This window comes from Megascapheus bottae, chromosome X (assembly GCF_031878675.1).
Source record: "Megascapheus bottae isolate mThoBot1 chromosome X, mThoBot2.hap1, whole genome shotgun sequence".
Lineage (NCBI taxonomy): Eukaryota > Metazoa > Chordata > Mammalia > Rodentia > Geomyidae > Megascapheus > Megascapheus bottae.
The window spans coordinates 36,127,658-36,140,003 of NC_143547.1; the positions used below are offsets into that span (position 1 = coordinate 36,127,658).

A 12,346-nucleotide genomic window follows, 5' to 3' on the forward strand; every position below is an offset into this window, starting at 1 on the left:
TTGAATAGTTTTCTCCAGCAGTGTTTAACTGCCTGGGCACAGGCATAGAAAAGATGGAGAGTTGGACGAATCCAAGTTTGGGATGGGGAACTGAGGCTATTGGTAAGGGGCCCGTGAAGTCTGGAAGGGTGTTATAGACAGGTCTGCTAGAGCCAAGCCCTAGGGAAACTCCATAGAAAGGATTTCTGGAAAAGAGGGTGATGATGGGAGAGCCGAAGAAGACCTGAAATGGGACAGATGGACAGATTTAGAGGGTGGAGCCTTAGGAACGTGTTTGTGTGGGGGTGGGGGGGAAGACCAGGGAGAGATGGGAAGGGCAAGCTAATGGGTGGGGAGTGGGGGGGGGACTTACAAGGAGCCTGAGGGCCTGGAGGGTGTTTGCAGCTTGGAGTGAAGCTGGCCCAAGTAAGGGGGCGTGGTCAAGTGCAAATCCCGGGCGTGGGGGTGGGGCCCCGGTAACTGGGTCCCAGCGCCGCTGTGGCTGCGGCTGCCTCAGCGAAGGCTCCCGCCTCCCCACCCCCCTTCCCAGGACTTCTTCCCGCCCGTCGCCGCAGAGACCCAGGCTGAGGACGGTGGGGCCCGATCCAGGCTGTTCCTCTGCCCCCATGGCTGGAGCTTCGTCCTCGAGGACTGGCTGAAGGCGACCCCCGCAGCTCCAACGCGCGGCGCACACGCGCGCCCCCAGGCCATCGCGGTGCTCTCTTCCCTCCCTTCCCCTCCCCTCCTCTCTCCTCCGCCCCCAGCCTCCGCTGCGGCGGGAGGAAGAACCCTTCCCGACCAGCCAGGAGAACCCAGATCGATTCTCATTCGGGGAAAAAGAAGAGACCTATACGCTCCGATCGCACTGGCTACTCGTCCCAGAGCCACGGAAGTGGCTCGCAATCCATCGGAGAGCCCGCGCCTACTGCAGCCCCCCGACCCTCGCCCAGCCACAGCCGCATAGACAGCGCTCCCCAGCGGCACCCCCCCTTCCCCGGCCTCGCCAAACCCACTCCCCGCTTGGGGCCAGGGCCCGTGATGCCTAGCCAGGCAGCGGCAGTGGCTGCGGCTGTTGCTGCTACTGCCATCGCTGCCACGGCTGCTGGCCCGGGTCGGGGGCTCCAGTCTCCGCGGTGGGGCTGAGCCCGCAGCCCCGCCCCCCAAGCCTGAGGCCGCTGCTCCGCCGGGCGCCGGGCCTCCTCCGCCCGCGCCTCCGCCCCAGGAGCTGGAGCCAAACGGGGAGCCCGGGCCCCGCGCCCGGGCCCGGACCATGCTTGGCCACCGAGCCCCGGGGGGCGCCGGGCCTTCGGATCCCGAACACCCGGCCCCGAATCCCCCCGGCTCCGCTCCACTGGCCTGTGCCGACTCGGACCCTGGAGCTTTGGAACCCCGACTGCCAGTGCGCCGAGGCTCTGGCTCGGCTCTTGGCGCCCCCCTGGATCCCCAGTTTGCCGGACCGTCGGACATCTGCCTGAGTGCTGTGCTGGGCCCCCGGGTCTTGCCCTGCGGCCCCAGTCCACAGCACCACCGGGCCCTGCGCTTCTCCTACCACCTGGAGGGCTCACAACCTCGGCCTGGTAAGTGATCCAGACAGCATGGGAGTCGGGCCATGGGCCTGGTACTGGGAACGGGTTCTTGTTCTGGGGCGCTCGCGTTAAGCTCCACGGTGGAGCTGGCCTGCTCACCCTGGCCCCTTGGGCCCTCTCAATCCCCATCTCCCCCCCCCATTTCTGGGCCTTCTGTCCAGTCTAGTCCTTTCAACCTCTGTCTCCTCTTCTGTCTCCCTTTTGCCTCCCCCCAAACCATCGCCAACCCCCGTGGTTCTCTTCTCCTGTAACTGCTGGGGCTAATGGGAGAGGAAGCACTCTAAGAAAAGGGGGCTGGATTGCAAGGCAAGCAATGAGGATGTGGTTGGGAAACAACAGGGATTTAGTTGGGGGAATAGGAGAAAAGAAATCTCCCATTAGCCAACCACTTACATTGTGTATGGCACTAAACTGGATGCTTTGCATGGTCTCTCATTCCAAATTCAGGAGCCCTCTATGTAGTTATCATTAGCCACGCATAGTAGGACAGGAAATAAGCTCAGAGAAGTCAAATAACTTGCCCAAGGTCACACAGCTAGTATGGACTCAGGATTCAAAAGCAGATCTGAGTCCAAAGTCTGTGGTCTTTCTGCTTCCCCAAACTGAGACTGGAGATCGTGGAAGTAGTGCCAAGCCTTCTGCTTATGTGATTTTCTCCTGTACTACTCAATAGCCCTGAAGTATGTGTGGAAAGGGGGGGAGGAGAGAGAGGGGGGGAGAGAATGAGAATTGATCCAAGACTGGGGTTTTGCCAGGTGTGTGTGGCGGGAGGACAGGGGAAGGAAGGAGTAGAAGGTGCTGATGGGAGAGAAAAAGATGAGCGATCAGGCTGGAAGAGAGGGCTGGGAACTGGGAGGTAGGGAAGACATCAAAAAGGTCAGAGGAAGCAGAAGGCAGTTGAGAAGAGCTGGCTGGCCGGTTGCTGGGCCAGGAGGTTGTTTGTGAGGATAAATCAGTATAGTTGTTGGGGTTTGCAAAGGCGGAGCACATCTAGGTCTGTGGCCTGGAGCCACAGACCTGGAGAAGCATTTGCACTGCACTGCCTTGAGTTTCTGAGGAGACCAGTGGGACCTCCTCCTTCTGGGGGATGTTTTCATGTAGGCCTGAGCCCAAGAGCCACAGTAAAAAGACAGTGTGCATCTGCTCTACCTTCTAACCCACACTGAAGCCTCTAGAGGAGTCTGTGGCACCCAGCCCAAACTCCACAGGTCATTGGGACTGTAGCAATAGTAAAGCAGAAAGTGGGGTAGGATGTGTCTCCTTGCTTGTGTTCTTGGGCTGGTTATGGATGGAACCTCTGGGACATTTCTGGCGCTCCCTTCCTTGTAGGCTTGAGATAGCCAGCTGACGACAGACCCTTTTCATGCTGTGCCTGGCTTCTTGCTTCTGCTGCTTTTCCAAACTCCCCTTGACAGATGCTGTGTGGAGGGGGCTACTCATACTCACTTTACTGTAGCGCAGTCTTCCAGATCCCCAAACACCCACAACACTCCCACTCCATGGGTCTTTGCATTTGCTTTGCCTTCTGCCTGGTAGCTTTTTCTCCAGCCCTCCCACCTGGCTTGCTCCTCATCTTTCGGGTCTCAGCTCAAATGTCACCTCCTAAAGACCTTCCCCAACCACTTTTAAGTAGGGCCTCTTGTGACTCTCCCTCACAGCTGCCAGTGTGCTTCGATCCTTGCATTTTAATACAATCTGAAGTTACCCCTTTGGATGTAGCTCTTGTTTATTGGCTGCCTTTGTCTACTAGAATGCGAACTGGTTGAGGGCAAGGGAATGGAGTCTGTTTTGTTCACAGTCATATCCCCAACAACTGGCCCTGAGCCTAGCATCCAGTAGGTACTCAGGAAGGTGTTGTTGAGTAAATGGCAGAGCAGATACCAAGGGAGCAGGGAAGGCTCTCAGTAACTATGCTGAGAGAAGAGCACAGACTTCCTGCCTGCCTTGTACTCTTCTTAGTCTAGGAGACAATAGCTGGGAATGTCTAGACGCCTGGTCTCCTGGTGTTTCTGATACATACTTGGTAGTAATCTTTTTTTTTTCCTCTCTGTACTGGAGCTTGAACTCAGGGCTTGTGTGCTCTGGTTTAGGTTTTTCCTATACGAAGTTGGTGCTCTACCACTGGAGCTACAGCTCCACTTCTGGCAACTTTTCGCTGGTTAGAGATAAGAGCCTGAAAGATTTGTATACGTAGCCTGGCTTTGAACCAGCATTGTCAAATCTCAATCTCTTGAGTAGCTAGGATTACAAGAATGAGCCACCAGCCCAGCCTTGGTGGTGATTCGGAGTATGACTTCCTATACCACCAATCCTTCCATATTACAAATCATAGTACCTCCCCACAAAGCAACACTGTAAAAACTCTCAGGATCCATTCCCCCAATAAAGTCATTGCCTCTGCAATTGCATGGCAGGGAACTTTTTGTCTTAACTCCAAAACAAGGATTCTCAGGGAAAGAAAGACCAGTCTCCCATTAAACCATTCCAACTGATTCACTATGTGACCCCTGGTTCACTCAGTGGAGTGAACCTCATTTTCCTCATCTAGAAAATTCTATGTGGAGTCTAGGAGATATAGACGGATTGAAAAGCCTGCAGCTTACAACATGGTACAAATCTCCAGCAACCAAGAATTTAAGAACTAAAATAAAATAATAAGAGAGAAAACCTTGTGAGGAGGAGGTGGAGGAATTACTCAAGCCCTGGCAAGGCAGGCACTGGGCCATGTGATTCACAGCAGCATGGGTTGTGAGAGGCCCGCCTCCCCCATTGCCCAGCCAACCCAGGGGTGGGCACAAGTGACTTGCTTCTCTCTCCACGGGACTTTCCTATAATTGGCCCAAAGTGGGTAGGGCTGGTGGTTGGCTAGTGTGTGTGTGTGTGTGTGTGTGTGTGTGTGTGTGTGGTGTGTAAAGTGGAGAGAGGTATTCCTGAACTTCAATTAAAGGGTTGAAGCATTTTTATCCACATGTTAAGATTTCCCTATGCTGGGCTGACTTCCTCTCTCAGATTACTAAAGCCTTTAACTGCTACTCTTGGAACGCACTGACCCATTCTGACTAGGAGGGGGTACATTTAAAAAACAAAATGTCGATTATTGTATCATTATTATAAAAGTAAGGTACTGATGGGTTACACTTATATAAGTCAGGAAAAGTGCATTTCTTTTTGGACAGGGTCACCCCTTCCTCTACTGCCTCCTAGTTTTTCCCTTCTGTACTACCCACAAGTTGTATAATTCATTTTCAACATAGTGTCTTGTGAGTATCACTGCTGCATTTGTTCATCCTTTGTCAGGAGGCGGGGGAAACTTTCTACAATAATAATTATATCTTATTCTTATAGGGAGCCTTAAATTACTTCCATGTCCTTTCTGTTTTAGCTACCTTGTCTCCTGCTAGTGGGAGACACTATTGGTAGTATGCCTATTTTCCAGGTTGATAATGCCAAAAGCTTCACTGGGTCACTGGAATAACTCACTGAGATCCCAGAGAGGGTTAGAAAGGATTTTCCAAGTACAAGTTTGTGCATAGAGATTTGGAAGAGTCCTATCCTACTCTCCAGAGTTGAGACCTTCATTGCTCTTCTACATGTTTGGGAAAACCTTAGAGCCATATCCCAATTAAGTCAAAGACGTGCAGTAAGTTCTAGTGGCTCACACCTGTCATCCTAGATATTTAAGAGGCTGAGGTCTGAGGATAGCAATTTAAAGCCAACCCAGGCAACGATGTCTTCTCTTTTTTTTAACCAATTAATCATCAAAAAGCTGGAAATGGCCAAGTACTTGTGGCTCATACTTGTACTCTTAGCTACTTAAGAGGCTGAGATACGAGGATTATGAGTTAAGGCCAATACTGGCAGGAAATTCCATGAAACTCTTATTTCCACTTAACCACTGAAAAACTAGAATGAAGTTGTGGTTCAAGTGGTAGAATGCTAGCCTTGAGCAAGAACAGGGCTTAAGGACAGTGCCTGAGCCTTGAATTCATGTGCTAGGACCAGCACCAAAGGAAGTGAGGTGTGGCTTAAGGGATAGAGCACCAACCTTCAGTGAAAAAAGCCAGAGTGTAAGGCTCTGAGCTCAAGCCCCAGTACTGGTACAAGCGTGAGTACACACACACACACACACACACACACACACACACACACACACACGCACACACACAACACACACACTGCACCTGATGCTAGAACAATTTCATGGATACTTTGGGAAGTTGAGCCAATGCAGGAGGAGAAAGGGGCTGGCTCCTTCTCACTTGGAACTTGGGGTACCTTCAGAGACCTTTGAGAGTTAAATTCGGGGTCTAGGAATACAACTTAGTGGCAGAATGCTTGCCTAGCATGCATGAAGCCCTGGATTTGATTCTTCAATACCACATAAACAGACAAATGCTGGAAGTGGTACTCTGGATCACTGGTAGAGTGCTAGCCTTTAGCAAAAGAAGCTCAGGGACAGTGCCCAGACCTGGGAAAAAAAAGACTTAAATTTGGAAGTGGCGAAGTCCTCAGACACTGTCTGATCCTGGGTTTCCCATACTGAGTGAACATCAGAATCCCTTATTGACCTTAAAAACTTCATTTCTCTCCAGGCACTGGTGGCTCACACCTGTAATCTCAGCTATTCTGGAGGCTGAGATCTGAAGTTCACGGTTCAAAGCCAGCCGAGGCACAAAAAGACTGTGAGACTCTTATCTCCATTAACTGCCAGAAAACAGAAAGTGGCCCTGTGGCTCAAGGGGTAGAGAGATAGTCTTGAGCTGAAGAGCTCAGGGACAGTGCCCAGGCCCAGAGTTCAAGCCCCATGACTGACAAAAAATAAAATTAATTTCTCTACCTCAAGGCTCCAAAATCTTGGAGTTAGAAACTAGGAATCTAGTTTCAAAAGATTCTAGGTGATTCTGATGCGTGCATGCCCTATCTCATTTTCCAGTTGACACAGGAGAGGCCCAGGGAGTAACTTACTTAGTTATTTAATGTAAAAAGTCAGCATCGGACTCTCCCTCTAATGTCCCCACCCCAGGTCCCTACATGGGTCTCTTTCAACTCATCCCCAGCCTGAAAGAGAGATAGGAGATCTAGGATAGAATGAGCCCTCACATGCATAGGTGCAAGCACTGGCTGCCTCGGTTTACCTTTATCTCCAGCTGTTTCAGGTGCCATTTGAAAGTTTTAAGTTGGAAGGCTTGTAGTAAAGGACCTCCATGCAGAAGAAATCCTACCCTCATGGGGCCCAACCCAAAGGAAGAGCCCTAGAGAGCTGACAAAGAAGGAGTATAAAGCTACCCAGAAACATGTAAGATAGCTCAGTTCAAAGGTGGGAGCAAAGGCATGGAGATATTAAGCACTGGTATTGGCTGGCAAAGTGTCTACATCTCCCAGAGCATGCAGGAACCACTGGAGGGCTTATTGTCAAGGAGATGATGTGCTCAAAAGTGGAGGTTTGGAAGCTGTCTAAGGATGCAAATGGAGAATGGGTGAAAGGAATTCAAGAATGGACACTGAGACACAGCTGGAGGTTTTAGCCATAGCAATAAGAGGCCAAGGAAGCTAAGGTTGAGTTCTGGAAGGTGGGGAAAGAAGGAAGGATTTAAGAAGCATTTAGTAGGGATACAGGAGAATGGCCTAGTGGTAGAGTACTTGCCTAGCATACACGAAGCCCTGGGTTTGATTCCTCAGTACCACATATATAGAAAAAGCTGGAAGTGGTGCTGCGGCTCAAGTGGTAGAGCTCTAGCCTTGGGAAAGGTCAAGGACAGTGCCCAGGCCCTGAGTTCATGCCCCAGAACTGGGACCTGGATGCTGGTGACTCACAGCTAGCTACTTTGGAAATGAGATCTGATGATTACTGTTTGAGGCTAGCCCAGGCAGGGCTACCTGAGCCCCTGGTACTCTTATCTCTAAGTGACCATCAAAAAGCCAGAAGTGGAGCTGTAGTTCAGTGGTTAGAGCACTAGTCCTGAGAGAGAAAAAGCTAAGCAAGAGCAAAAGACTCTGAGTTCAAGCCCCATTGCTGGCATACACACACAGAAAAAGAAACATTTTGGTACTAACATGGCCTTAGTAATGTATTAGATATAGAAGCTGGAGAAGGAAATGGCACAGTGGCTTAGTTGATAGACCACTAGCTTTAATGAGTAGCAAGTTCGAATTCTGGTCGCAGACCAAAACAAACAACAACAAATAAAAGTAGAAGCTAGAGAAGTGAGAAAATACAGAATATCTCTGAGTTGCTTTTTTTGTGGGTTGTGGGGCTTGAACTCTGGGCCTGGGTACTGTCCTTGAGCTCTTCAGCTCAAGGTTAGCACTCTACCACTTGAGGCACAGCGCCACTTCCTCTGAGTTGGTTCCTAAAGCCAACTACTATAACCTTATGAATGATAATGAGGCCATCTATCTTTATGAGAAGGAACAGCCCTAAAGGAAGATAGCAAGTTAATATTTGAAGTATGCTGAGTTTGAAGGACCTTGGGGGAACATCGAGGGGATGATAAGCAAGCATTTGATTGTAGGATTTGAAATCTCAGGAAAGAGTCCTGAGACAAGAAATGTTTGGAACTTTTTCCCATCAATATATACAATGGCCATCATGTTTGCTCATGGGGAGACTGTGCATGGTCTGAGGTCCAATGCCATTGTGTGTGTGTGTGTGTGTGTGTGTGTGTGTGTGTGTGTGTGTGTGTGTGTGTGTGTGTGTGTGTTAGTCCTGGGGCTTGATCTCAGGGCCTGGGCACTATCCCTAAGCTTCTTTTGCTCAAGACTCTACCACCTGAGCCATAAACGTCACTTCTGGCTTTGTTTTTTTAAGGAGTTTATTGGTGGTAAGAATCTCACTGACTTTTTGCCTAGGCTGCCTTCAAACCACGATCCTCATATCTCAGCCTCCTAATCAGCTAGGATTCTAGGCATGGCTCTTTGGCATTTTTGAAGATTGTGAGCTAAATAAAATCATTCTTTACATTCACTACTTACCCAAACTTTCCCTGAGAAATAACTTTGGGGAAGCAAGGTGCGAGTGGCTCATGCCTGTAATCCTAGCTATTTAAGAGGCTGAGACCTGAAGATCTAGCTTTGAACCCAGCCCAGTCAGAAAAAATCCATGAGATTCTGATCTCCAGTTAACCACCAGAAGGTCAGAATTAAGAGTTGGGATTCAACTGGTAGAGCACCAGTCTTGAGGAAAAAAAGAGCCATGCAAAAGGATGAGGCTCATTGTTCAAGCCCCTAGAATTGGCAGGCACATATACAAAGTCTCTTTGGGGCAACAGCTTGTAAAGCATTATTTGTATAGAGCTGAGACCCCTTTTACCAATTGGAGGCGGGGAGGTGGTTACTGATTTTTTGGAAAGAAGTGAAGAAACACTGAAAGAAAAATAATATTGGTAACGTATCCTAAGAGGGCTCAGAGGAAGTCTGGTTTGGAGAGCAGTAGTTGAGACTACCAGAATATGTTTGAGAGGGAATAAAAGTTTTTGTTTTTTGTTAGCTGGGACCTGCTACACACACCATGTATGTCATAGACATCAAAGACAGACAAATATGAGAGACTTATCTCCAATTAAGCGACAAAACAAAAACAAAAACAAAAACTGGGGAGTGGAGATATGGCACAAATAGTACAGCCTCTGTCTTGAGAGAAAAAGCTAAGCAAGAGCACAAGACCCTGAGTTCAAACCTCAGTACCAGCACCAAAAAGAAAAAAAATCACATGTGAAGACCACTGGCTCACACCTGTAATCCTAGCTACTAGCATCTGAGGATCCTGGTTTTAAGCCAGTAGGAGAATCCATGGGACTTTTGTTTTTCTCATTTGTGGAGCTTGAAATCAGGTCCTGACACTGTCCCTGAGCTGTTTTGCTCAAGCCTAGCATTCTACAACTTTGATCCATGGCACCATTCTGGTTTTCTGGTGGCTAATTGGAGGTAAGAGTCTCTCATGGACTTTCCTGGCTAGGCTGACTTTGAGCCACCATCCTCCTGAGTAGCTAGGATTAAAGGTGTACGCCACTGGCACCTGGTGTCATGAAGCTCTTATTTATAAGGAAAGTGCATTAGATTCTTATCTCTAATTAACCACCCAAAAGCCAGAAGTAGACATATGGCTCAAGTGGTAGAGTTATACCCCTTGAACACAAAAGCTCAGAGACAATACCCAGACTCTTAAGTTCAATCCCAGTACTAGCACACAAAAAAGCCAGAAGCAGGGCGTCAGTGGCTCACACCTGTAATCCTAACTACTCAGGAGGCTGAGATCTGAGGATTGCAATTCAAAGCCAGCCCGGGCACAAAAGCCTGTGAGACTCTTATCTCCAATAAACCACTAGAAAACCAGAAGTGGCACTGTGGCTCAAAGGAGTAGGGAGGTAGCCTTGAGTTGAAGAGCTCAGGGACAGCACCTAAGCCCAGGGGTAGGGTGGTAGCTTTGAGCTGAAGAACTCAAGGACAGCTCCAAGGCCCAGAGTTCAAGCCCCATGACCAAACAAATGAAAAAAGAGCATGAGGCCCTGAGTTCAAGCCCTAATACTGACACTAAAAACAAATAATAGAACATTCCCTCTTCCTGAGGGAGGGCCCTGTTAGGGCCACATCCCACAAAATGTAAATGGCATTAATAGTACCCTTGGACAAGCACAATCTATGGCTATAGCTTTCTGGGGATTTGTTAGCTAAATGCCTTAGGCAGATGTGGATCTGGCCAGACTCTGGCTGGGTGGAGCTAAGACCTGTCTGGAATGAGGGCAGAAAGCACAGTCTGCTATTGGCTAGCCTCCCTTGATTGAAGTTCCCTGATCTGAAGAGAGCACATAAGTTGGGAGTAACCAGTTCACCCTCAGCCTGGAAGGCATCACACCTCTGCAATACCTGGAGACAAGGATACAGGGCAGCAGCCAGAGGAGTCTCAACACTCCTGGCTCTGTTATTGATTGATTCTTTGTGTCTTCTGACCTTCATTTCTGCTCAGGGAAATAAAGATTCGCCCATTTTTACTTGGTGAGCAAATTCATGAGGGCACTCCAGTGGCTCATACCTATAATCCTAGCTACTCAGGAGGCTGAGCTATGAGGATCCAGATTAAGGACATCCTCCACAGGAAAATCCATGAGACTGACACCCTCCCTGCCCTGCCCCCCTCTCTTTCTTTTGTCAGTCATGGGGCTTGTACTTAAGGCCTGGGATCTGTCCCTGAACTCTTCAGCTCAAGGCTAGTGCTCTACCACTTTGAGCCACAACCCCATTTGCAATTTTCTGGTGGTCAATTGGAGATAAGAGTCTCACAGAAGCATCCTTCCAGGATATTTATCCTCAGATCTAAGCCCACTGAGTAGCTAGGATGACAGGTGTGAGCCATTGACACTTGGCTGAGACTCTTATTTCTGATTAACTTCAAAAATTCAGAAGTGGAGTTGTGGCTCAAAATGGTAGAGCAATAACCTAGAACACAAAATCTCTGGGACAGTGCCTAGGCCTTGAGTTCAAGCCTCTAGATCAGCACAGAAAAAAATAATAGTGGGACGTGGTGGCTCACACCTGTAATCCTAGCTACTTTGGAGGCGCAGATCTGAGGATCTCAGTTCAAAACTAGCCCAGGCACTAAAGACCATGAGACTCTTATCTCCAATGAACCACCAAAAAAACAGAAGTGGTGCTGTGGCTCAAGGGGTAGGGTGGTAGCCTTGAGCTGAAGAGCTCAGGCACAGTGCCCAGGACCAGACTTCAAGTCCTATGACTGACAAGAAGAAAGAAAGAGAAGGCAGAGAGGAAGGAGGGTATTTCTTTAATGTATCCATTGAGTGTCCACTATGTGTTGGACACTACGTGTCATGTATATCTGTTCTCAGGGATGAATTCTCAGCACAGATGCCACCAGAACACAAGGAATGAGGCTAGAAAGATCTTTGTGTTGCCAGGCACTGGTGGTTCACCCCTGTAATCCTAGTTTAGGAGGCTGAGAACTGAGGATTGCATTCAAAGCCAGCCTGGGCATTAAAGTCTGTGAGACTTTTTTTTTGCCAGTCCTGGGCTTGGGCTCAGGGCCTGAGTACTGTCCCTGGATTTTTCTCAAGGCTAGAGGTCTACCACTTCTGGCTTTTTGCTATGTATGTGGTACTGAGGAATCAAACCCAGGTCTTCGCGCATGCTAGGCAAGCACTCTACCACTAGGCCAAACTCCCAGCCCCAAGTCTGTGAGACTCTTATCTCTAATTAACCACTAGAAAACCAGAATTGGTGCTGTGGGTCAAAATGGTAAAGCAGTAGCCTTTTGCTGAAGAGCTCAGGGACTGCTCAGGCCTAGAATTCAAGTCCCATGATGGACAAAAAGATCCTTGTGTTGAGACCTGAAGGATAAAATAGGAGTCCAGAGGTAAGGAGAAAGTAGAAAAGCTGTTCAGTCTCTGGGAATGACATGTGCCAAAGCCCCCGGCGGAAGAGAGCACTTTCGAGGAACAGACAAGAGGCCATTGTGGCCTGGGGGTGGGGGCAGGGAAGGATAGGGGGGAAGGAAGCTTAGGCCAGCTTTGTCCCTGTGCTCAGGAGTTTGGAGTTCATCCCGAAGGCAAGGGTTGCCCATGGCAAGGCTGAAGGATTTGAAAAGGACTGGAAGAAGGCCCTAGGATGGAAGAAAACCAGTAAGGAGGTTGGGGGGGGGGCTACAACTGTGTAGATAGCAGAATCCTCAAAACTTGGGGGACTCTCTGGGAATAAAGGAGTTTTGGATAGAACCCACCTGTGACTTAATAGATTGGTTCATTGGAGGTACTGTCTCTGAGATGGAGGAAAAG

General features: G+C 49.1%; 1 protein-coding gene across 1 annotated transcript in view; it reads left to right on the forward strand.

Annotated features, from left to right (window-relative positions):
* Positions 1-1,184: 1,184 nt before the first annotated feature.
* Fgd1 (FYVE, RhoGEF and PH domain containing 1) overlaps positions 1,185-12,346 on the forward strand; it is a 70,778-nt gene continuing 59,616 nt past the window's right edge. The window contains exon 1 of the mRNA XM_090326517.1: positions 1,185-1,556. Coding sequence (XP_090182643.1) covers positions 1,250-1,556 — 307 coding nt within the window. The 5' untranslated portion in view covers positions 1,185-1,249. The remainder of the gene's footprint in view (positions 1,557-12,346) is intronic.